The sequence below is a fragment of the Notolabrus celidotus genome, chromosome 15, assembly GCF_009762535.1.
Source record: "Notolabrus celidotus isolate fNotCel1 chromosome 15, fNotCel1.pri, whole genome shotgun sequence".
NCBI classification, from domain to species: Eukaryota; Metazoa; Chordata; class Actinopteri; order Labriformes; family Labridae; genus Notolabrus; species Notolabrus celidotus.
In genome coordinates, this window is record NC_048286.1 from 24,646,938 (window position 1) to 24,673,500 (window position 26,563).

Sequence of the window (26,563 nt, forward strand, 5' to 3'; positions counted from 1 at the left end):
ACTCCCCTCGTTTCCTGTCTCTCTTCACCTGTCCTGTCCATTAAAAAGGCGAAAATGCCCCAAAAAAATACAACTTAAAAAAAAAAGAAGGTAGGATGGGGCACGGAGCAGGACAGCTGGTGTCATGTGAGCAAGGTTTTCCCGCATTGGCCTCTGAAAACCTCTGACCTGATGACTCCTGTCCCCGCTTGATCTTCTCTGTTGAGATTTATGCGTCATGCTCTGGCATCTGGTAAATATAGAAGTCTTGCGTATCTGATCTGGAGTACTCCTGCGTGCTGGATCAGAGACGCAGCTGCAACGCAACGAAGCTGATCCAGTTGAAGTTAACACATTGTCTAGAATAGAAGCCTATCAACTCTGGTGCCATGACTGATCAGAGACGCACTGGACAAGGATCCGGTGAAATTTGGCCGTAATCATGTCTGTAAGGAAAACTTTCAGCACAAGTAATGATGTATGATCACTGTACTGTGGGTTCTCATTGTGTTTTTTTTGTAGAGACAGGGAGAGACAACTAGGTTAGTATATTAGGGATTATTTCACAACAAAACTAAATGCAGAAAATAGGACATCTTCAATAAGCCTGGAAAACAGTATTTAAACTTCTAAAAAACACAGTTTGATGCCCGATTACTCACCCACTCCCACTCCAGAGCTCACATCAGCACCCATCCTTCAGCACCTCCACTGGCTCCCCATACAGCACCAAAGACACTTCAAGATCCTGCTCATCACCTACAAATCCCTCAATAACCTTGCGCCCTCATACCTGACCGAGCTCCTCAAACGCCACTTCCCATCTCGCAACCTCAGATCATCAGATGACAATCTCCTGTCTACTATCACAAAGACCAGGCACTCCACCTTGGGGGAGAAAGCCTTTGCCATCATTGCCCCGGCTCTCTGGTTCTCTCCCTCCACACATCCGCAGCTCTGACTATCTTAAAACATTTAAAAACCCCCTCAAGACCTACCTGTTCAAAAAAGCATACAACACATAACCTCTACTCCCACCCCACCTCTGTCTTTGTTCTGTTTTATTTATTTGCTTTATTTTTTCTCTGTAAAGCGACTTTGAGTACCAAGAAAAGTGCTATACAAATCCTATCAATTATTATTATTTATTATCACTATTATTATTCTGTCTTCTGTGGTTTTGACTTGAATCAGTCTGGATTAACACGATCAATCAGGTAAATGTGAAGGGTCCAAATGTTCATCTTTGACTCATATTTGCTTGTGTAAAATCCCCCAGTGATTTCCTTATGGGGAAGGATAAACAAATGAATAAACGCCACTGTCAACAAATGCCACTGACTGCAACTAGAATTAACACGTCCAGTTGTGATTAACTTTAGGTTCATTCGTTTCCAGTCAAAGCAAACAAACATGCTTTCATCCTATATGTCACTGACCTGATCAAAATCCTGTGTCCCCTTCCTTGAGCATCACCTGACGATGCTACACCCGCTACCTTTATGTGAAACCTTCAGGGATAATAATGGGTCAGGGGCTGAGTGCCACCTAGTTTTTATTTCCCTATTATTCTACTTAGTAAATAGCGTATGTACTGTATATACATAACATCTGTCTGAGAACATGTGACAGCTATAAATAGAAAATATCTGTTGTGTGTTGGAGCCTGACATGAAGAAACCAGACTGTCTGCAGATCTGCTTTGAATGTAAAACTTTATTAAGTCCATGTGGCTCAAAGTACTAACTGTCCTCTTGAATTATTTCTGAATGTCTTTGAGCTTCTTTTCCGGGCAGTATTTTTTAATCAACATAGTAGCTACCAATGAAAAGGTGGCCACCAGAGTGAGGACAGTTCTCATAGCTTTGAACCAGGGGGGGTAGCCAGGCAGCAGGGTCAGGTCATAGTGCAGAGAAAGACCCAGGCCCATAATAACTACCAGGGCGCCCTCTGTAATGTTGTCCCTGCAGAGCAGAGCCAGCCAGGCCAGCAGTGAGGGCACCACACTGTTGCCCAAGTTCATCCAATCAGGCTGAGCAGGACTACCAGCTGGTAGTGCAAACCCCCATCGGGCACCTCCAAGGAAAGAGACTATAGTGGCCCCGTACACCACATGAGCAAAAGCAATATCAGGGTAGAAGGACTGCGTGGCTGCCATCAGAATAGGTGCAGACAGGAAAGGGATGAGCCCAGAGAAACCCAGGTACAGAGCAGGTTTAGGAGCCTGAGTGAGGGCCCTTAGACTGAGACCCTCTTTGCTGTGGTCTCTCTCTCCAGTCCCATGTGAGTCACTGTGGCACAGACGTGAGGCATGCCAGCTCACGGGTCTGATGCTTGACAACCTGTTGGTTGAAGAAAGTCTTGATGGCATCAACACTGAGGAGGCTTGAGACTGAAACAGAAGCTGAGTCTTTGTTGTGTAGTTTGGTGCTCTGGTTATCTTCTGAAGGCCTCTCCATACTGGAAACTGAAACAAATAAGTACCAAAATAATGACTTATTTACTCTTGCAACATATAGCATTTTGTTTTTTGAGCAAGCTGCATTGATTACTCAAATTTACACATAACCTTACCCCAGACATGATGCGACTTCCAGATGCAAAACGAATCATTTTCAATCTGTAAAAAAACACACCATTATTAGTGATAATAAGACACTTTCATATGCACTTATAACTATGATACAACCTGCTCACTACAGTTAGCACAACACCACTTGCTCAAACTGACGCAACACAGAGCTATATCACTGTAACATGACGTAAACAATGACATTAGTAGTTACCTAAATGTTACCCTTTAATTGAGTAGTAGTCTCAGGAATGCCAAAACCATAACAGACACGATTACATTGAGTGAGTATTTCAAAGTTAACGTTAAGTTGCTATACTAGAGGTCGTTTGCTACTCATCTTCATCAGTGTTCGATTAAACGCCTTTTCTTCATCTTACCAGGCTGAATGAGAGTAACTCTGAAATCGATTGGTTTGGCTGTCTGTGGCGGGGGAGGTATTAAGTTACATTCAAGAAGCAAAATCACAGTAGATGGATGGATGGATGGATGGATGGATGGATGGATGGATGGATGGATGGATGGATGGATGGATGGATGGATAGATAGATAGATAGATAGATAGATAGATAGATAGATAGATAGATAGATAGATAGATAGATAGATAGATAGATAGAATCATAAAACATGTTTTTGTGAATTATTTTTGCATTCCATGATACATTTTTTACATTTTGTATGAAGTGTAATTTTTTTTGTGTTCATGAAATATCTGTGCAGTTGACTTATAGGGCCACCATAGTCAGGGGTGGACAAATGACACAGCTTCATTACTTAAGTCAAAGTATAGATCCTCCAGGTCAAATATTACTCCAATACAAGTGAAAGTTGCTCTGTAAGATTATTACTTGAGTTAAAGTACTAAAGTACTTGCTTTTGAAAATACTTAAGTATTCAAAGTACTTCTTAAAAAATCTTAAAAAAATTTATTTTCACAATACATAAGTGCAGTCAAGAATACATAGGAGTAAATTATGTTACATCATGTTTATTTAGAAACCATTACTTGAAATCTCTAAAAACTATACCATGGAATAAAAACAGCAACTAAGTTACTCCAAGCACAGACAACTTAGTTTGAAATGTTCATCTGGAATGAAACCAATGTTAAGTAGCTCAACACACTTTCTCAGGTTGGTCAGTGCATTTTTGTATGTTTGGGCAGAGTGGGAAACAGGGAGAACATTTCAAATGATACGCATCATTCTTCAGTTCAAAAACCTCCAACACGGGCTGAAGATATGGCCATGGGTGCTCAGGTGGAGAATTATAGCCATCATTACCCCCTACAAATGAACTGCCTGACCTGAGTGAAATTTGTTCTGTGTTTGCTCCACGTTCAACCGTGGACACGCACGATATACAGGTACGACTAAACCACTGAGTCAAACAGAACTACACAAACAAATTTTACTGTCTTTGGAATCAGATTTCAGAAAAGAGAAGGAAATTCATGAGCTGACTTCAAAGCAAAAGTAGTGAGTAACTAGAGCGTTGATATAAATATAGTGGAGTAAAAAGTACAATAATTGTCTTCGGAATGTAAGGGAGTAAAAGTAATAAGTTAACACTCACGTAAAGTACAGATACTCAAAAAATGCACTAAAGTAAATTTACTGTTACTGTCCACCACTGACTGTAGTTAAGGCATAACAAAAATGAACATTTAAAGAATTGTATTGTTAGTTATGATATAGTAATGTAAGATATGACACAAGCAGATAGGATACATTTTAAGGAAAATAAAAAGTGTGCAAAAAGCCAGATTGGTTAATGCATGTGATCATTAGTCCAGTTCTGTGTTTCAGTTTAACATGTGCCACTTCTTATTGAAATTAACTCTTTGTTCTTCATAATACTCAGAAAAATATTGTTTATTTTTTTATAATGAAGAAACCCCAGGAATAGACGTGTTGTTGTACTCCAAAAGAAAACAATTAACAGAAGCTGAAGCCGATTCAATGTTATCTTTAAACAGTGTTGAACCTCGTTTCGTTGCATAATCAGTGTCGCTCTTGAACGCTCCTCCCTAAAGGCTGTTCGAATCCCTCAGTGCCAGCGCCAGTGGTAAGCGCTACAAACAAACACCAACAGCCGTATTATAAAAGAAGTGCATACTTGCGAAAAAGTGATACATCCTACACGATTGGAGATTGAACAGCCATTTGAGTATTCTCTGTGGAAGTCTATCTTGCTCAGGAGAAGGTAACAGCCACACTGTCTCGTCATGAAACACTGAGAGTTAGCTCGCTAGCAGTTAGCAGGCTGATGAATGTGTGCTGCTAAGGTAGCCATTTTGAAACTGTGTGTTCCAACGAAGCCAGGTCTGTTTACCTCTATTGTATGTCCGTGACAGCTACTTAAATACACACATTCACACACCGTAAGTATATTAGATACGATATTACTTTGCTAAGCCCCTTAATTATAGTAATGCATATAAACTACCTATCCGTGTTCAAGGAGTAGATACGAGGCTGGGGGACGAGAGCTACTAGCTAACACTTGCTACGCTAATGTTAACCTTAGTTAACTCAGCAGAGTTAGCTAGCATTAGATCCGATAACGCTTGTAGTCACTTATTAAGACCCACTAGTGAGCAAACACTAGATCCGCTTTGTGTTTTCAGTGATAATGTTGCACTTAAAGTGAATCCGTAACCTCGCTGGGCTAGTTAGCGTGGTGAAACGTGCATGTCTGGTAGCTGTGTTGTGTTGCTGCAGTGCCTGTGGATTTCTTCCCCACTACACATCAATGTGGAATAATGACTTGTCTTCATTAGAACCACTTGTGTTGTTATTTTCTACATTGCTTCACAGTAACATTAGTAAATGTGTGCACTTTAGATGTGAACTCATTGATGTTGATGTGTTACGTAATAGTTTAGTGGGGGTACGTTAACAGGAGCATGGCAGCCCTGAGTTTGTGCACACACTGTTTAATTTCGCTTAAGTGCCAAAGCAGTGTTGTATTGACCCAAAGAATCCCTTGTGATATATGCATCCAGGATTATCACTCACAGCAGCAGCAGAGCACATCACTCCTGTTCTTAGATCTCGACACTGGCTTCCTGTCTGTCAGAGAATATACTTTAAAATCATGCTGATGGTTTATAAAGCACTGAATGGTTTAGGACATGCTACTTTATGAACCATCTCGACCTCTGAGGTCATCAGGTACTGGTCTGCTTTCAGTCCCGAGAGTCAGAACAAAACATGCACCACATATCTGGAATAAACTCCCTGAAAGCTGCAGGTCCAATCCAACTCTCACCTCCTTTTAAATCAAAGATTAAGACCTTTTAATTTGCCACAGCCTTCCTATCTTAGCTTATTTTCACTCACTTTAAATGCAAATTTTAAACTTAATTTTAATACATTTCAATTTTTCATTTTCTTCTCAATGTTTCATTATATTTGTCATTTTAATTGTGTTCTTTTATGCTTATCTGATTGTTTCCAAAGTTTTAGTGTAAAGCACATTGAGTTGCCCTTGTGTGTGAAATGCAGTATACAAATAAAGCTGCCTTGCCTTGCCTTGTGTAGATGCAGAGTAGACTGGGGTGAAGTACTGGTGAAGTAAAGTGTTCAAGTTATTTTTATACTGTTATAAATATTTCATTTACCAAAGCAGACACAATTTTATCAAGGAGGCAGCTTTCAGCATGAAGTGGCTCCCAGATCACTGAGTCATGGTTATTCTCTGATACCTCTCAAAGTGTATTTGAAGTGTCAAACAGAGACTCTTCTAAGACGTTGGTTGTCTTACTTTAGAAGCTATTTTAAGGCTTTATTAAAAGTGTTGAGTGTAGAAGGAGAGCCTTTAGTAATAACTGACTTGAATATTTCAAGTAGGGGTGTATGATTCGTGGTTGCCGATACAATTAAAGGACGATATTGGTTCATTTAGAACGATCCGATCCGAAACAATTCAGTGACTTGAAATCGATTCAGTAACTTTTAATCCAAAAATTCAACCAGTGTGACTGTGAAATAAACACCTTCATACTGGACAGTCCTAGATTCCTGTTGTTTCTTGTAAGGGAATTTATATATCCAAATTAATTATGGATATAAACGCTGTGTGAAACCCAATGGCGCCTCAGTAGGTGGTTGGATAGATTTGTCGTGTTGCTGTGGTACTTTACTTGACCTTTACATATTCTACAAACAGCAAGCGACTTATTTAGAACATCTAAAGCCAAAGTGTTTCCACACACTGGACCGCAATGGTGGCTTGATAATTTCTCGCTCGCTGGCTTCTCCTCTGCCATCCGCCATGCTATGTTTTGTTGTCTGCTGGCGGGTGGCGATGACGTCACAGACAGGCAGCCTGAATTACGTTTAACGTCTTTATCATTAAAAGTGCTAAAAAAAAATCCATATAAATCCAAAGCTTGATCCGTAAGGCAACTGGACTGGTAGAAATTCTTGAAAGTTGCCTTACGGATCAAGCTTTGGATCGCCATGACCTGGATGACTGAGAACCTTCACAGACACATCCATATTATGTCTGCCGTGCTGAAATCCAATGCTTTATTCCCTAGTATCGATACAATCGATTTATTACCTTTTAAAACGATGTTAGATCGATATATATCGAAGGCCAACCTGCCGAGCACAGATTGATGTAGTGGGATCATAGGAATATGAAGCGATACATCGATGTAGTAGATTAATCGTTACACCCCTAATTTGCAGGTATGATATGTAGGGAAATGTTAGCTTGAACTTGAGTTGTCTGTTTATCTCAGACGACATGTTTCAACTGTGCTAATGGCATCTAATATTAAGCTCCTCCAATAAAGCTTTTAGATAAACAACTCAGCATATTTGCATGTGTTAATCTGAGGTGTGTTTTCATTTCAGCCTGTAACAATAAGGGATGACATCTTGGAAACACACCATAATATTCACCATTCAGTTGTTCTATCCAAATGTTAACACTTTTTGTAAAAGTTGGATTTATTGCAGAAGTGCTGTAATAATGAATCTTAATCAGATCAGGTAATGTTGTAGCTGTAAACTTGCTATAGAGTGTATGTGTGTGTGTGTGTGTGTGTATTTTTGAACTTTGATAAGAAGCACTAATACTGTTTGTGTTTACTGTAGGTCCAGTCTGTTCCTGTGCAGATCCCTGTGCAGATCCCTGTGAACACTCAGCAAGAGAAAGGAACCGAAAATTCTTGTGCAAGGGAGGAAGGACTTGTTCAAGAATTCAAGGAAAGGAGAGATCCATCACAATTTTTTTGGACTCATGATATTTGTCGGCGGGCTTTTTCTACAAGAGAAGATCCTCGGGACGTCGTGAAGATTTCTAATCGGATGAGTTAATTTTTGGCATCAGAAAACACAAAGACCCTTTTTGACATGTGGGAGATTTTTGTTTAGTGTTAGAGCTCGTATATCTATGAAACCAGAGCACTTCACTAAATCTGCTTCCATCCGCAAATTGCAGATAATTAAATGGGCATCTTACAAATGTGATATTAAAACATATAGTGATACAGACGGCTTTATGATGCATCACGTGGCAGCATCCCTGATTCACTAACCGACGCTGAAAATGACGGCGATGTAACATAGGGTTTCACTTTCTTCATTGTCATGTGACTTTGAACCTTTGAGCATTCTTTTTTCCAAACTTTTCCAAACAAGACAGTCTTGTCCGTCAGTTTAATGAGGTGAGCAGTGGCTTTCAGTGACCTCCATCGCCGATAAGAGACTCTCTGTGAACTCTTTTTTTTTTTCTGCATGCGTTTCAGTAGATCTTAAAATGATTCGGTAAAAGGTTTGTCGTAAAAGCAAACTGGCACACTGTGTGGCAGGACGACACCTGTGTCTCTCCCCCTCCATCTGTTGTCAAAGTGGAACTGCTACACAGACTGCAGTTTGATCCCCGGGCACACACACGACTTCTACAGACTGCTTCCTGGCTTAACATAATACCATCCAATCAAACCCGTTCATTTGCCAATCCGCATCAAGTCCGATCAGATTTTTGAGTCTGACAAAAGAGCAAATGGTTCAGATAAACTTGTGAAGGATTTAATCTACCCAGACTGGAAACTGTAGCACCCATAATTCATCCGAGACGAGACCGACACACAAGCTGCTCCTGAATCTGGTTCAAAGAGGGAAATCGTCCCCGCTTCATAGACCTCCTCTACACTTCCGCTTCAAAAGAATCCACTTCCTGCCGGGCCAGTTTTTCTGGATTGCCATTCCAGATCATTCCTGCAACCTTTTGACCCATCTCCCAGTGTTTCACCCTGGACGAAGGGATCTGCCTCTGTGGAAAAGGGCTGTGCTGTCCTGGCGGAGGTGGAGAAGGGGTTGTGGGTGTGCTGCTCCCCGTCTGTCAGTGCACGCTGTCTGTGATCAGTGCCAACAGGCCTGAGGAAGCGAGTCGAGTCGGACTGAGAGAGGGGGCAGAGGACTTCAGAGCCACAGACTCTGGGGTAATGATGAAGTTGCACATAAATCTCAGCACTAAACACGTGTATGCTCTGTGGGGTGGTCTATTAAGCATCTTTTTCCACCATATCTTGCATGGGGAAATTATGGTTATTGGCAGATCCCAACCTTCAGTCTCAAGCATGCAATTACTGTAGGAACATCCAGGTACAAATTAAGCTGTTAAACTACTAGAACAGTCAACATGATAGTTTCTTTGACACCACACCACTCCTTCAGAAGCTCAGAAGTTTGTACTTTATTTGACAAGTGCTGACGAGGCTTCATGACGTTCTTGAACAGTCCAGCAGTCCACACACATTTAGATTCAGCTGAGATGCACTGCATTGACTGTGATACACTTTGTAATTAATAGCCATTAACTTAATTGCTGTTGTCCGGTCCATTACTGTAAGTGAAAGCAACTTGTGTTAATTTACCACTCTGTGCACATAATAGTTCTAAAGACAGAAGTAAAATCAAGCGTGTGGTGAGTTACACACACAAATCAATCACAGTGTTTTCAAAAATAATGCTTCAATATGTGCAAAAGATGCTTTAGATCCAGGCTGTCACCCAGATATCAGCTGCAGTGAGCCAGGCTTTGTTGTGTCCTGCTAAGAATAGGACTCCTTTTTGGCTCGTCTTCAGGGAGCTCTTTACACGGGGAATTTCAAAAAGACTGATTGAAGACAAAACACTCTGCAGAGACTATGGAGTGAAATCTAAATGTTCAAAAATGGATTCATGTCAGAGATGTATGTTAAAAGTTAGAATTTCAGTACCTGAGTTTTAAAAAAAAACTCCCTTGTGTCTCTTTTTTTTTTAGATCCTGGCCATGAGGTTTGATGCCTCGATCCACTGACCGGAAACACTGGACCTAAATGGCGCAGCATGACTTTGTCCCTGCCTGGCTTAACTTCTCCACGCCCCAGCCTGCCAAGGTATGTGCGTGGATGTGTGGGTGTACATAACAACTCTGAGCGTGGTTTGATGATTGCAGGAAAAAATGAGGATTTATAAAGACAGAGCTTGAAATGCTGTCAGTATCAGTACAGTAACACCTTTGACTGTGTGTATGTACACTTAGGATATACATTGTGTGTGTTGACAGTGCAGTCGGCACATGCTTCAGCAGAGACTCGCCGAGTTAATGTGTATCCATTAAAAAGAAAAGCTAATGAAGAAGAAAAGACACCATTTTAAGGATGTTGGAGAAACTTAACACCACGCTGAGGGATCTCTTATTGAGTTTACGTGAATTTTGAATTCCCAAATGACCAAATCCTCATTTATACCTCTGTAAAAGCCAGTGGATGAAATGGTGTGTTCAGGTTCAGATTGGAAAATGTTTGACTTCATGATTGAATGAAGAATCATGAAGGAGGGACTGGTTGTTGGTGTGATTTATATCATTATGATTTTTCAGACACTTATTTTTCTATTGCATTAACTTTAATTATATTCAAAAATGGTAAGTGGGTGGTTTAGGGACGGAGAGGAAAAGAAGAAGAGAGTCACTGGATGTGAGGGAAAAGGAAAAAAATCATCAGACAGTTCAGATGCATTCTGGTCTTTGAGGTTTGAAATACTATGGCTGTTTTCAAAACAGCCTACCATACTAGCAGTATGTACTGATTTGGCCAGAATTCAGTATGTAGTAAGTAGTATGTGAACAAGAGCAAAATCTGCAGTATGCCAAAACTCCCTGGATGTCTACTGATTCGGAAAAATTTCACAGTATGCATCGGACCAATCACCCTCGCGTACTGTTTCCCATAATGCACAGCCCTTGGTCAGTTTTTTCTTTTTTTGACTGGAGGAACTCAGTTTTTATGTGCTGTGAAAATTATTAAATTCCATATCAACCACTTCCTAACTTTTTAAATCAGAAGTGATTCAGTGACGTCTGGCTCAGCGTACTGCAACACAGATCGAACAGAACAGTCATGCTACATACTAAATTCAAACGCAGTATGTAGTAGGCACTGGCAGTACCTACATTAGTAGGTAGTATGTAGCAGGCCGTTTCGAAAACAGCCTAGTTCCTCTGAAAATCAGGAGAAGTCTTTACTTTTGGACTTTGAGGGGAAATGATGACAAACACTTTTCACCATCTTGAGAAAAACTAGGCATAAAGAGCAGCATGTACAATTCTGTCATAATGTCAAAATTGAAGTTCTGAAATCTTATAGACCAGGGATGTTAACAATGGAGTCTTGAGTAATTTCTTGACGTTTTTGATTTTTTTTTTTTGAATTTTGATCAGGTAGCTTTAAACAACGTGTGCCCTTCAGCTAGTAAGCCTTCGAAGCTCTCTTTTTGGTGGTAGCAATACACAAACACCTCCCACTAATGACACGGAGGCTAGGAAATGAATCCAATCTTTGGATACAAAACCAACAGACTGGTGGAAAGTCAATGCAGGGAGATTTCCCAGACTGAAAAAGCTGGAATGCCAGTATCTGTGCTTACTAGGAACACCAGTGTCCTCCGAGCCCTTGTGTTCTGCAGCTGGACTGATTGTGACCCAGTTGCGCTCTCGACTGAGACCCAACCATGTGGACATGCTTTTTTTTTTCAGTGAGAACAAATAGGCAGAAAACTGAACACTGCGTCTGAAATAGTTTCCTGCTAGTTCTCTTGACTGAGAATACATTTTTATGAGCCTGCTCAGCATGTTGCTATTCAGCATGTTAAACAATTGCGACACCTCTAAGTTCTGCAGCTTTACAACACATGCATAATGGAAAATATGTAATTTAGGGTAAAAACAAGTTTTGAATAGTTTTTGTTTTTGAGTAGGGATGCACTGAAAAGTTTCGCCCGAAATACTTTTTATCGCTGAAACAACACGGCCGAAACAGAATGTTGTGACGACACAGGAGAAATGATCCAGGCCTCGATGGATGCAGAGAACTCTTTAGTGACAGAGAAGCGCACATTGAGGAGAAGGAGAACAGAGTGCAGAAAAAAGGAATTGTCTCTCTGAACCAGATGAAGGGCATGCATCCTCGTTTGATATGTTCAATGAGATCCTGGATTTTAGTGAGGTTATTACACAGTCAGAGCCATAAATGCAATGGTATGGGAGACCAGGGACAGTTGTAACATTTTTGACATTTCTGTCTATAACTTTGAGCTCTTTTAACCCAACGTGTTCAAACTGCTATACAAACTAGCTTCAAGTGTCTGCTAATAAATGGCCTAGAAAATGCCTGTGCAACACAAACAGAAAATGCATGGCTTAATCTCAAAATCAAGGAGTGAAATGTTACAACTGTCCCCGGTCTCCCTACTAATAATTGGAATAACAGTTTCTTTGGGTGTTTCGGTTTTTGGCCTTGGTTTCATTTTTGGTTTTCGGTTTCAGCCAAGAATTTTCATTTTGGTGCATCCCTAATACATATATATATTCAGTCTGATCTCACCTTAATCCACCATGAGCAGAGCACTTTGCAGCATTTAGCAAGTTACAGCAGCAAGGACAAACTTCCTTTTAAAAGGCAGAAACCTCAAGCAGAACCAGACTCATGTTAGACAGACATCTGCCTCCTGCTGAGGTTGGAAAGAGGGATAGAGGAGATTAAGAGAGAGCGAGCAAGAGAGAGAGAGAGATGATAGGGATGAGTCAGTGTGTCATGCACAAACGGGGTCCTGTGGTCATGCACTGATGGAGAGATGTCAGAGTGAGGGTGCACACGGAGCAGTTCAGGGTGCAGTGCCCTGCCAAGGAAGTGAACTGAAACCAGTGACTGTAAAAGTGAAGAAACATTAAAAGTTTTCTCCACTGCTTTCATTATTTCATGAATCAAGGAGCATTGTCACGTGAGATTAACCAATGGAACAAAAGTCAGACTAAGTTTAATTACATTTAGAAATTTTAGAGCCAAGTTAGAGGATGTATTAAATGCTGCTCAACTTGTCTGTTGTGTTTAGCAGATGTTGGTTTGGAAAGTGAGGCTGTCTGGGTTTATGTTCTCCCAGAAGGAAATTAACCAAGGATTGGTTGAGATACTACAAGATCCTTTTCTGTGTATGTTGTGTGTCTTCAGCTAGCTGCAGTTTAAATATCATGACCCGCTGACCAGCTTCGAAGTCGTCTCAGACCGACAAACAGCAACTCACAGAAGTAACACCACTTAGAGTTATTTTAATTGCAGGAGATATTTTAGGATGTGGTTGCAATTTAAAGATCTGAAACCTTCCAGATCTGTCACATTAGGTTCAGATGAAATAATCCATGAAAGCATTAGATATAGAGATCCTTCAAACAACGCCTCTTGGAAGAATAAAAGGACAGACGCTGTAAATGGAGAAGTGCAGATGTTAGGTGAGGATCGGATTGATCCTGGTTCTGTCTGACGGACCATGTAAGTCTGTGAACGTGTCCACAGCTCAGTGTAATCTGTGAGTCAGGAAGTGAGCGGCTCCGTCTGTGAAATCGAGTCTCGAGACAGAGAAATACACGCACGCCATCCGTCCATCCTGCTGCTGCTGACACATGACTTCAACTTAATGTCATCTGTCCTCAGAGAACAGTCTGAGCTGTCACAGAGCAATACTTTCCTCCTTATTTCTCCCTGCATTTTGTACCAGAAGTCATAAACATTCCTTTATGATGCTTTCAGAGAACATCGTCTAATCTGATCTTTACATCTCAGCTGATGACAAGGACATGATTCAGATGGATCAACATTTCAGTCAATAGAATTAAATGTACAGATGTGTCTTAAACGCAGTCTTCAGGGTTTACCGCTCTGTGTTTTCTTGTCTTTTTTCTTTATTGGCTTCTGTAGCTGCATATTTCTATCGTACAGTTCTCCATATGTTGTTCATTCATTGTCCTTTTTTGTACTTTTGTTCCCTAAAAATAGGTTGTCTTTATGACAGATTCACTGGGAGTTATTCTTGTTATCTGATGGACCAATAGGATCTCATTTATTAGGGAGAGGACTTATGCTGATAGGGGGAAAACGTCATAAAAGGTCTCGATGTTATGTCATCTGTTTTTTGTAGTTTTCTCATCTTTGGTGTAGTCAGTTCACCATCCTTCATCCACCATCCTAAAGTCACAGTTCCACTTTCAATCAAGCTTTATTTATATAGCACCTTTCATACAAATCAAATGCAACCCAAAGTGCTTTACAGCGATTGAAAAACAAGAAAGAAGCAGAAATTAAATGATGGCAAGAAATATTGAAAAACAAAAATGGATTTTAAAATAGAGACCAATGCTCACCGACAACAATAAAATATCCATCCATCCTTTATCTTGACTGCTTATCCCGTTAGGGGTCACAGGGGGCTGGAGCCTATCCCAGCTGGCTTCGGGCGGAAGACAGGATACACCCTGGATAGGTCGCCAACCAATCACAGGGCTACAATAAAATATATAAAATAAAATAAAATAAAATACAATGTGTGTAATTAAAATAAGTAAAAACGTCAAATTAATATTAAGAATATAAATAGTTAAAATAAATACATTAAAAAGGGGTAAGGATAAGAGTTGAAAATAAAGTTAAGGCTAAAAATATCAATAAAACTGAGAAGATGAAATAAATTATTGAATTAATAAATAATAAAAATGAAATAATTAAAATTAAAAAAGAATAAAATCTTAAATCAACATTTAAATTAATTAAAAAAGAAAAAGAAATAAAATCGTAAAACCCTACATAAGAGCCAGACTGAATAAATAAGTTTTTAGTTTTCGTTTAAAATTCTCAATATCTCCATCAGCTCCTCTCAGATCCTCCAGCAGGCTGTTCCATAGTTCAGGAGCGTCATGGCTGAAAGCAGCGTCACCAAATGTTTTTGTTCTCCTCTGAGGAACAACTAAAAGAGAGGAGCCGGAGGATCTGAGAGGCCTTCCTGGTTCGTACACTAAAAGCATCTCTGAGATGTAGTCTGGTGTGAGGCCATGCAGCGCCTTAAAAACTAGAAAAATAATTTTAAAATCAATACGAAAAGCAACAGGCAGCCAATGTAAGGACTTTAGCATAGGGGTAATGTGTGCTCTCCTTCTGGTCTTCGTTAAAACTCTTGCTGCTGCATTTTGTATTAATTGCAGTTTGTTTATCGTGTTCTTTGGAAGACCAGAAAGGAGAGCATTACTGTAGTCTAGCCTACTGGTAATAAAAGCATGCATTAGTCTCTCTGTGTTGCTCAGAGAGAGAAACTTTGACTAACCATGTCCCCTCTCTCTCCTCCTCCTCCTCTTCCAGTCCCCTGCTGCCAACCTTGAGAAACAAGGTGAGCCCCACCTCCACAGAGACGGCAGAACCGCTGTGAGCCGCCGCCGCCACAACTCCTCCGATGGCTTCTTCAACAACGGTTCCCTGCGTGCTCCAACAGGTAAACCCTTCTCAGCATCTAACATCTCTCTGTTCATTCTGTCACTGTGATCGTTAGCAGGGCAAATGTGAGGGTGAATATGTAGCAGGATGTTCTAAAGTGATGAAATACTCTGTGGAAGAATTTTTGAATGTCACCAAACTTTGCGTGACCAGTTCGAGTTGTCCCCACCTACATGTACAACACAACTAAGAGAACTATGGGGGAGTGATCAATCATATAAACACAATCCTGGGAAGCAGTGTAATCAGGAGAAATCAGTGTGGGTGGGCTGTGGGTGTGCAGAAGCTTTAAATTCATCTTTTTTTAAAAGCCTGTGTCGGTTTATTGAAGCTGTGGTTGGCAACATAGAAGGAACCTGCAGGAGTAAGCCAGATTTTCACTTTCTTTTCAGTTCTTTTGCAACAAGCTTACTATTTTTAGCTTGTTGCCAGTTTTGACTTGTAGCTTAAACTTGCTTACTCATGTGTTGTGAGTGCGTGGGCGGAGTGTGAGCAGGTAAAAGATCAGACATAAAGACAAATCTTACTTTAGTTAATCAATCAATCTTTATTTGTATAGCGCCAAATAGCAACAAACATTATCTCGAGATGCTTTTACAAACATAGGAGGTCTAGACCGTACTCTATGTGAAAATATTAAGAAGACCCAACATCAAGACAGGATAAAGGCCAAATTCCACCAGATCTGTCTCCGGTCTGTCTCCGATCCATCACGGTACGGGGTCTGATAGGTTTCTATTATAGTCAATGTGTTAACCCCCACTGGAGCCGCTCCGTTGCGTTCCTGCTGCGTCTCTGATCCAGCAGGTCGGTACGCAACGGATCAGATACGCAAGACTTCTATTTATGCCGGATGCCAGAGCACGACGCATCATTTCAGCACAGAGCAGATGGAGCGGGACAGGAAGTCAGGCACCAAAACAAAATAAAAACATCCGGTTAACTTTCAGAATAAAACACTCTGTGTTATTGTTAGATCGTTTTTAACTTAACTATGACAAAAAAGTAATTTAGAGCGGAGCCAGGCCTGGAGTCATCAAGTCAAGGGTTTTCAGCTGATAAACACAACATGGATGAGGAGAGGAGGAGGAGAATCCTTGATTCAGTGATTGCCACGGGAACACCTCGGTCACATGACTCCAGATGTCCGGCGGTTTCTTTAACAGGCCGAAACCTCCAGCAGGACCAGACTCATGTTAGACAGACATCTGCCCCGACTGAACCATGATAAACTTAAAGGTGGGATGTTGTCTGACACAAACCCCTTCTCTTTGTGATAAGTCTTAAGGACACTTTCTGTCACAGATTGAACCTCAAGCTAAGAGGTGATTATATAAAGGGAGAACAGGAACACCTGATTGCTCCTTTGAGGTATCTCTGAGTGTAGTTATTAGACTGGGTGAGCTTTTTGCTGGCATGATTTGACTTCACTTGTTCCTTTAAATGAAGATCAAATAAAAGTTGCACTGATCACCTTCATCCTGTGATAAAACACTGCCATCTGGTTAGGACGCTGCAAGAGCGTTCACTGAATGTTTTGGTGAAGTGAATCAGTCAGGATGCTGTGATTCACACAAATGCAACCAGTCGCTGCTCCTCGTTGTAGATCTCTACAGCTTCTCTGCAAATTAGACTATTGTATCATGTATATATTTTCAACACTGGAAGCTGGAGACTTACTTTTTCTGCTGTGAAGCAGAACAGACAACAAATGTGACCATCCTTTTTTTAAAAGCAGTTTACAAAAGTTTTACACAACTTCTGCACATTTTATTTTTTATGTTGACACAGAGACTGACCTGGTATGATGTCAGAGGAGACGGTTTTCTCAGCCCAATAGATAGCTTTCATTGGAGTGTTTGTCAAAGGATCACAAATGTCACAATTTGGTCGGGATCAAGGACAGGGGAACATCGATCGGACGTTTTTGTGGATTAGACCATTTTGTGGATTGGAAGATATTTATAACACAACCTCTGTGCTCCTCACTCAGCCATGACTCTGACTGTGCATTTCAAGGCACAACGAATCTCAGTAACAGAGCTTTCCAATAACATTACTCAACAAAAACCTTAAACAGCCTCATTCGACCAAGATGAAGTTATTTCAACAGGGCTATTTTAATAATGATTTTACATTCAAAAACTTCAATAACTCACCAAACTCAAATCAGTAATCAACTTTTATTCATCCTCTGTCTTTAATTGTATGTTTGACAGTTTTATGATCTACTGTCGTTTCAGCAACATAGACATAGTAGCAAGAGGAGTACAAGAATAATAGAACACAAATAGAGTAAAAATAAGAATACAAATAGATAAATAAAAATAAGAATACAAATTTAAAGGTACAGACAAATGTTACACATGGTGTAAATAGTTGTTATCACAGACAGTAAGTAAATGTTAATCAGTTGTGACAGGTTGACATGGTGTAATTATAGTATGGTTATGACAGATTGTATGCAATACATGAATATACATTGGTATCGTGTATGTCTGTATACAGAGAAAGAGAATAGTAAAAAATACTATAGTAATAGTAACATGATCAGTTGTTATAAATATTAGTAATATACTATAATATAACACAATATAATACAATTTTATGTAATTTAATATAATTTAATTTAATACTATACTAATAAAAGTATGATATAATACAATATAGTAATATGATGTAATATAATATGCATGATAATATATTGTCAGACCATCAGAGAGTCAGTATCTGTTGAACAGTCTGATGGCGGTGCGCACATAGGAGTGTCTGAAGCATTCAGTTTGGCACCTTGGTGGGATGATGCGTTGACTGAATGAGCGTCCCATGACTGTCAGCGCGCTAAATACTTACTGAATTAATAATTAAACGTACTCAGGGGTTGACATTAAGTTTAATGGGCCACTGGCCCTCTGGGCTTTTCAGAGATGGAAGCTTGAAGCACTTTTCGGTATTTAGCAAGTTACAGCGGCGAGGAAAAACTTCCTTTTAGCAGGCAGAAACCTTGAGCAGAACCAGACTCATGTTAGACAGACATCTGCCTCGAGAGAGAGAGAGAGAGAGAGAGAGAGAGAGAGAGAGAGAGAGAGAGAGAGAGAGAGAGAGAGAGAGAGAGAGAGAGAGAGAGAGAGAGAGAGAGAGAGAGAGAGAGAGAGAGAGAGAGAGAGAGAGAGAGAGAGGAGAGAGAGAGAGAGAGAGAGAGAGAGAGAGATTTTTTAAAAGATATTCTTATGTTTTGAGATTCACCTATAAGTGATGAATGCAGGGCATGCTTGGCTTTTGTTGTGTTGAACATGGTGGCAAGCAGAAAAAGAAATCCTGCAGGTCCAGTCAGGTCATTGTAGTGCATGAGGACATTACTGAGGTCACCTTCTCAATGGACAGCAATGAAGCCAGAGATTATGCTGTTTGATGCAGCAGATAGGTGGCGTTGCAGTCCCATCCCCTCTGGAAGGCTCTCTCTTACCTGAAGTATTTGGCCTCACATGTGCATCACTTTGTTTAACAGGTCATTGTCTGCACACTGCATGAGTGTTGCTCTCCTGATGTGTAGTTCCTCATGCAAACAAAGAGTTGTCTTAATTTTGATGAAAGCTGTTGTCATCCCAGCGATCAGCTGGATCACCCAAGTGTATTAACGTGCAGCAGGAGAGATCCAAGAGGGGATCTTCGGTCAGAGCAGTTTGGCAGGTTTCTTTTTTTCCTGCAGTCCTAGAGGTGTCTCAGCTTTGTTCCTCCTTTCACTTTCACTCTAACCTTCAGTTTTAGACAGCAGAGAAGCACATTCAAGTGTCTGCTTGCACTCTGGGTCATGTTGAATAAGCAGAATCAGAAAAGGAACTGTAACTCTGTTTTTAAAGTTGTTTTTTTTTAAATCCAGTCGACACTGGTGTTGTTTCTTTTTAGGAAGTTAATAATAAAGTTTGAGCTGGAAGGCTTGAGTTCCTAACAGATTTTAAAAATCTAAATTTGACTCACTTCACAATGTACAAATGTTTATGTATTTGAGCACAAAGTTGTCTTAAGTTTAAAGAACTGAAAACATTGAATTCAATGTGTGCCTTCAAACCTCACTGTTTACTCTCACACAACACACATTCACTTCCCTGAACAAATTAGGATGGAGCAAGCTTCTTTTTTTAAAGAGGAATGCTCGGCCTATCCCTGATGTCACTGTAGCCGAACAGAAACCCAGAGAACAGTCAGTGAAAGCTTCACATCTTGGTATCTCTTAATTATCAGTTGGGGAAAACATTTAGCAGCGGACCTGAACAGACTGATCTGAGACCTAATGACTTTAGATAAATCTGTCTCTTCTCAATCCTGATGACTTCACTCTGACATAGACTGCACCTTTGTTCCCTCTCCAGGTGACGGCTGGCAGCAGCCCTCTCTGCTTCTGAGGCATGACTCGGTGGACTCTGGGGTGGCCAAAGGAGGACACGGTGGGCTGGCGGGGGGCTCCTGTTGGAAGGAAACACCCAGTTGGCACGGAGCTCCGCGGGGAGCCCCAGACGGCCACCACCACCAGGGACGCCACCCCAAACGGGTAGGAGGCGACAGGGACAGGCAGGTGGGGCACCGGCAGCGCAATGGCAACTTTCATCCCCGCAAGGGCCCCTCGTACCAGGACAAGTTCCCCAACGAGGAACGCAAAGACGGCAAGGACGACAAGCTCAAGTTTGTGGAAGAGGACTTTGTGAGTACACTGCAGTTCTGAAGTTCTTCAGTGATAAAGCTCTGTTGAGATAAAGGAGACTTAGGAAGAGTTTGGTTTCAACAGCCTTTATTATCAAGGCATGGTCATGTAGGCCTTAAAAGTTACAGAGCGTGCCTTTAGAGTTTTCTCATGCATCTATAGAGCACCATAAACTAAATAAAACCCAAATGTAACTCAGTCTGGGTCAGCAGAAAAGCTGTTGAAGTCATTGACTAAGAAGGCTCAAAATGCAACCAGCTGTTGATATAGACTTTATTGCAAGGCAAATCTTGCCAGCAATCAACTCCTCACATTCTTGAAACATAACTTGAAAAAAGAAAATTTCATGGCTACAGATTTTTATTTCATGTTTCTCTTTTAAGCCTTCCCTCAACCCTGAAACAACTGGAAAGCCTGGGACTCAGATGCGAGCAGTGGCTCCACATGCTGGAGTGTGGGGTGAGAGCTTCCCGTCTAGATTCAACTCAAATTCTCCAATAAACACAAGATCAGAGGCAGACATCTGAGCCCCATCGAATGGTTTCTCATCCTCTTGATTCCTCTTGCAGAAAACCCTCCTAGTGGCAAACAGATGGTGTCCAAAATGCTGGTAATCAAGAAGGTTTCCAAGGAGGACCCCAGCACAGCCTTCTCCGCGGGGTTCGCCACTGCTGGCGCCTTGCCCACCAACGGCAGCAAAGCTCCGATCACAGGCTCCAGTGTCTACAAGAACCTGGTCCCAAAGCCTGCTGTGGCCCCCACCAAAGTATGAAATGCTCTGACGTGTCAAATCAGTTTTTACACCCAGTTTTATTTCTTCTCCAGCAGGTCATGAAAGATGAACTGTGAAAACATATTTGATTAGACAGAAACAAGCTTTGACACTCTGATCCTCTCCTGCAGAGCACCCAGTGGAAATCCGGTGGTAGAGAGATCACTAAGCCTGGCCTTCACATGCCGGGCCGAGATTCAGTCTTCACCAGCCCAGTCTCTGCAGCCAAACCCAGCACCCCCACCAGTGCACCACAGCACAACACCCCTAAAGAGGTGAGGAGGAATGACAAATCTCAACTCAACTTTATTTATATAGCTCCTTTAATACATGAAAACAAGCAGCCCAAAGTGCTTCACAGAATAACAGAGTGACAGAAAACAGCAATGGTCAAATTATAAAAGGCATAATTATAAATGAAATACTTAAAAATAAAATAAAATCAACACAGTAAAATTAATAAAATAAGTTATAGTGGAAAGAAAAGTTAAAAATAAGGTAGCGTTAACAAGATCAGATGAATACAAGAAATAAATAGATAAATAACTAATTAAACAAGATAAATAAATGTTAAAGCAATGATTAAAATAATAATAAAAAAAATAAGAATAATAATGCAGTCCAGGGCTAAAATAAATTACCCCACATCAAAAGCTAGATTAAAAAGGTAAGTCTTAAATTTACATTTAAAAACACCCAGAGAGCTTGCCGTGTTAATTTTCCAGAGGCAGAGAGTTCCAAAGCTTAGGGGCATAAAAACAGAAAGCTCTCTCTCTCTGTGTGAGACACACGAGGAACATTTAAAAGGGAAGCATTCAAGGACCTCAGTGATCGGGCTGGAACCTAAAATGACAGGAGATCAGTGATGTATGGAGGAGCAAGGCTGGTAAGAGCTTTAAAAACAAGTAAAAGAACTTAAATTCTAAAAGAAACGGGGAGCCAGTGCAGAGTTTTAAGAAGAGGGGTGATGTGATCAGGTTTCTTTTTTCGTGTTAAAACTCTGGCAGCAGTGTTTTCAACAAGCTGCAGTTTCCTGAGAGACTTTTTGGGCAAACCACTGAAAAGGGAGTTGCAGTGATAAAAGCATGAATTAAAATGCCGGCATCTTTCTGCGATCCATCACTTCATATCCCAACAACCCAACAAGAATATATTTTTTAATCAGGTTTACTCAACGTGGAAAACTGCAGAGCGAGCAAACCATGAAGCAGTCTGAGCTGAACTTTTATTTCTCATAGCCTCTCCCTGTGAAAGTAAATCACAGGTTTTATCTAAACATAGTAATTATGTGTCAGTGTGGTTGGAGAGTGAGAGACTCACTCACATAAGCACATGGAGTTTTCCTTTGCAGCAGTGCACGTACTCTCTCCTCTCTCTGATGTATTAAAATGTTGGAGCCTATGCTGAAAATATTGGTCTCAACAGTTTTATGACACAGAGCTTTAAGCCCCTCTTGTGCCCCTGTGAGCAGACTTTGTTCCCCCACCAAGTCCAAGAAGTAAAGATGGCAGAGCATTGTTCATAGACGTTTCATATCTGACAGATTGGTGTCTCTCTTCTTCTTCTCCTCCTCCTCATGGATTCTCTTGCCTCCTCTTCCTCTGTCTGTAGCACCCTTCCAGCACGACTCCTCCCATAGACATTGCCCCGTCAAGGCTGAAGCTGATGCGCCGCGGTCCAGACCGTAAGAGCGAGTTCCTGAGGGCTCTGAAGGACGAGGGGACCGGAGAGCTGACAACAAGCAGCAGCCCAGGAACATCAGGAGAGGTAGGCAGCAGCATGTGATGATACACCATCTTAAGGGATGGTATTGTAGTCACAGGTAATGACTGTGAATAGAACTACATATTTTAATATTTTGAGACATCATCATCAGAAGAAATAAAGATAAACCCTGAACAAACACAGCTCTGATGATTGGATATAATAATGTAGCTATTTCACCATTGGCTTCTTGAAACAAGCAATTTGAGGGCAGAGTCAGTGACATCTTTAAATCTCTTCATAAAACTCATTTCCACAGAATGGCTTTTTTTGTGATTTCACCTTTTAATTACATTTTTATTTTGATCCAATTTCATTATTTGAGTATTTTATTTTTCATTCTAATGCTCTTAATTTCCTCTGATGTGATTTCTTCTTAAAACCTTCTTAATGTGCTTAAATCCTTTTGATTTATTGATCACTGTTTCATCACTTTATTCTGTTTCATTTGCATTTATGCTTTTTAGCCTTTTGTGTTTTTACACTTCTTTCTGTCTGTCTGTTTATTAAGGTTTATTATTTCATCCTCCTGAATTTCTGCTAGGCATAGTTTGTCAAAGCACTTTGTAAACATTTGTTTTTAAAGATGCTATAAAGACTACATTATAATTATTATTATTATCATTATTATTAACAATGATTTTATTATCATTCTAGTTATTTTTGTTATTATTATTATTATTATTATTATTATTATTATCATCATTTTTACTATTATAATTATTAACAATAATTGTATTATTATTATGCTCATCATTATTATTATTTTTTAATTGTTTTATTTTTTATAATATTATATATTTTTTATTATTATCATCATCATCATTACAATCATTATCATTATTAATTAAAATATTATTATTGTTGTTATAAGTCGGGTTCTCTGCATGAAAGAGTGCTGAGTTCACCAAAGTCAATTTATTTGTTAAAAGAGAAGGGACAATATTAATATTGTGGGGACACATACTAATTTATATTATCAATGATATCAGAAGAATTATCAACAAAGATGTGGCCCTCTCCCTTTCTTTTTTTTTCAATTTTAAAGATGCACCTTTATAGATGAAGGGTAATTGAAATTTCTTCCAAAAGGTTCTCATTCATAAAAAAATATGTATTTGTTTGTTCTACAGTTCATATCAGATGTGTATAGATGTAGAATAATATTATTTGAAGATTTAAGACTTACCTTTTTAATCAAGCTTTTAATTTGGAGTAATTTAGTTTTAACCCTTGACTGCATTATTATTATTTTAATCATCGCTTTAACATTTATTTATCTTATTTAATTATTTATTTCCTGTATTCATCTGATCCTTTCAACGCTACCTTATTTTTAACTTTTATTTCCACTCTTACTTATTTTATTAATTCTACTGTATTGATTTTATTTTATTTTTAAGTATTTTATTTATAATCATGCCTTTTTTAATTTTACCACTGCTGTTGTTTCCTGTCTCTGTTATTCTGTGAAGCACTTTGGGCAGCATGTTTTTATGTATGAAAGGTGCTGTATAAATAAAGTCTCTTAACTTTCCTTAATGTGCAGACAAAAAGTATGTTTCTATTCTTTTTCTTTGACATCATTTAAACTTGAGTTTGTCTTAATCAAATGTGTCAAAAGTAGAGCTCAAATCATCCTAGATGATGACTGGAGCGATACTCAGTGTCTGCACATTAAGGAAAGTTAAGAGACAACACTTAAAGTCCGAAAATCAGCAGAATACATGACAGTTTGACTCATAAATAAACGTTTTCACATCTTTTTGAGTGTCAGACTTTTTAACTTTTAAAGACAAGAGTTATATTTCTCACCCTTCTTCTCTTGCTGTGTCGTCTCAGGGTGAAAGCAGCACCCCAGAGCCCAAAGCCTACAGCGAGGAGGTCTGTCACGAGAACGGTCTGTCCTACTCCCTCAGTGACTCAGATACCGAACACCTGTCCAGCTCCCTGGAAGCAGAGCACCGGTACAACACCACAGCCTTAAACGCACACAGATGTAGTCAAAAACACACACACACACACTGGGAACTAAGCAGATATAATGTTGCTTTTCCAGGTTGCTGAAGGCCATGGGCTGGCAGGAGTACCCAGAAAACGATGACAACTTCCTGCCTCTAACGGAGGATGAACTGAGGGAGTTCCAAACTAAAACTGAACAGGTGAGACACATCTGATATCTGAGCATTAAGCTTTTTATTCATTATTAAATTTTATTAAATTGAAGTCAATGCATGGAGGCTGTTTGCTCATGTGTTACTCTGACTGCATGGCTTCATTCTGTGTTATTAAAAATGTGACATCACAGTCCCAGAAGTTCATGCAGATACAATTAAGGTGTTTGTAAATGAACACTAAATGAAGTGTGGCTGTGCTCCAACCACTGACGCTCTTCATATCTACTGTCTGCCGGTGAAGGTCGTTCATTTCTTCACAGTACTAATTTCTCTATCTCGTTCACATTCTTGTCGTTGGTGTCCTTCGAGCAGCTGAAGAGGAACGGCATGCAGAGGAACGGGGTTCTTCCGAGGGCGCGGGGTGTCACCCTCCACTTCACCCCCTGGAGGAGTGTGGCGGAGGCGAACGTCGAGGAGGGCTCCGAGTCCGAAACCAGTAGCAGCAGCCAGACCTCTGACGACGACGACTGCATCAAATCCTAACGTGGCTTTACGGAACAAAATAAAAAACAAACAAACAAACAAACAAACAAACAAACAAACAAACAAACAACAACAACACAACAGCCAACACAACATCCCAGCAAGCAATCCCCCTCTTCCTCTCTCATCTTTGTTTTTAGAGCACCATTTTGAATTTTCTTTTTGTTTTGATTTTTTTTGTTGTTGTCATTCTTGCACAAGGGAAAAACCAATCATATCCCAGTGAAGGGGGAGATTCCTGCTCCGCCAGACGTCGTTTTCCCTGCGTGTCCTCCTTCACTGCAGTCCCTGCCCTCTTTGACCTCCCTCCCCCCCTCCAACCCCTCACATCCCCCACTCCTCCTTTTTTTTCTTCCTCGCTTTGTGGAACTGAAGTGTTCATCAAGAAAAGAAGGGCAATGAATGCACACTTGATTCTGCTTTAAACAGACTAACTCATTTCATTGATGATGCTGATGACACATTATTAATGATATTAATAAAAATTGGTTCCTGACAAGCTGATATGTTTCAATATGAATCTGCCTACTGTGGTGTTTTATATTTTTTCTAGAAGTTTGATCAGTCGTATACTTTCAGGTGACTTCATTCTTATAATGCATTTTCACTGAAAGGCTGACATTTGTATAGATGAAGCTTTTGTATACTGTTCCTATAACATTAAGAAATGCCTCATGTTTTTAAATGTGTCCACCAGTTCAAGCGCACACGATTAGAGCTTAAGTCCAGGACATTTTTCTTCAAAGTGTGAGATCAAATGAGCAGAGAAAAAAGACCATAAAAGTACTGCAGTTAAGAGCTTTACACCGTTTAGCCGTAACATCATGATTACATGCCTCACACTGTGTAGGTCCCCTTGTCATCACATCAGGACCATTACAGCCCTGATCCTAAGAGACTGGGACTCCCCTGGACATCTGAAGGTGTGCTGTTGTACCTGGCACCAAGGCGTGAGCAGCAGATCCTTTAAGTCCTTTAAGTTGTGAGATTGGGACCTAATGCATCAGACTTTGTTGTCCGGCACGTCCCACAGATACTTGATAGGATGATAGATTGCTCTGTGGTCCAACTTTGTAGATGCTTTCTGTGGTGGACAGGTCAGCATGGGTACCCTAACAGGTCTGCAGCAGCCCCATACACAACTGTGGTGCCCTGTGTGCTCTGGCATCTCTATCTGAAGGAGCATTAACTTTTTTTCAGCAGGTTGAGCTCCAGCAGCTCTTCTGTTGGATGGAACCACAGGTAACCCTCCGCTAGCCAAGCACATCAGTGAACCTCGGACACCCGTCACTTTGGACC

The 26,563-nt window shown here is 40.3% G+C and overlaps 2 protein-coding genes across 7 annotated transcripts; one reads left to right on the forward strand and one right to left on the reverse strand.

The window, feature by feature from the left end:
* Positions 1-1,675: 1,675 nt before the first annotated feature.
* LOC117826428 (transmembrane protein 69-like) lies at positions 1,676-4,849 on the reverse strand. Of its 4 annotated transcripts, none has more exons than XM_034702469.1 (3): positions 4,671-4,849; positions 2,554-2,599; positions 1,676-2,446 (listed from the first exon to the last, which is right to left on the reverse strand). In XM_034702469.1, the coding sequence occupies exons 2-3, from the start codon at positions 2,590-2,592 to the stop codon at positions 1,739-1,741; spliced, it is 747 nt and encodes a 248-aa protein (XP_034558360.1). In that variant the 5' UTR covers positions 2,593-2,599; positions 4,671-4,849; the 3' UTR covers positions 1,676-1,738. The 4 variants fall into 4 exon arrangements, with proteins under 4 accessions (XP_034558360.1, XP_034558361.1, XP_034558359.1 ...); XM_034702470.1 differs by lacking the exon at positions 4,671-4,849 and adding an exon at positions 2,932-2,974; XM_034702468.1 differs by lacking the exon at positions 4,671-4,849 and adding an exon at positions 2,777-2,925.
* gpbp1l1 (GC-rich promoter binding protein 1-like 1) lies at positions 4,539-25,784 on the forward strand. 3 transcript variants are annotated; one of them, XM_034702465.1, is made up of 12 exons: positions 4,539-4,619; positions 7,664-9,012; positions 9,837-9,951; positions 15,238-15,367; positions 19,740-20,068; positions 20,452-20,527; positions 20,638-20,834; positions 20,972-21,115; positions 22,452-22,607; positions 24,447-24,571; positions 24,664-24,766; positions 25,094-25,784. In XM_034702465.1, exons 3-12 carry the CDS (start codon positions 9,892-9,894, stop codon positions 25,262-25,264), a joined length of 1,491 nt encoding a protein of 496 aa, XP_034558356.1. In that variant the 5' UTR covers positions 4,539-4,619; positions 7,664-9,012; positions 9,837-9,891; the 3' UTR covers positions 25,265-25,784. The 3 variants fall into 3 exon arrangements, with proteins under 3 accessions (XP_034558356.1, XP_034558355.1, XP_034558357.1); XM_034702464.1 differs by having other exon boundaries at positions 4,578-4,757; XM_034702466.1 differs by lacking the exon at positions 4,539-4,619 and adding an exon at positions 4,832-4,935.
* The last annotated feature ends 779 nt before the right edge of the window (positions 25,785-26,563 follow it).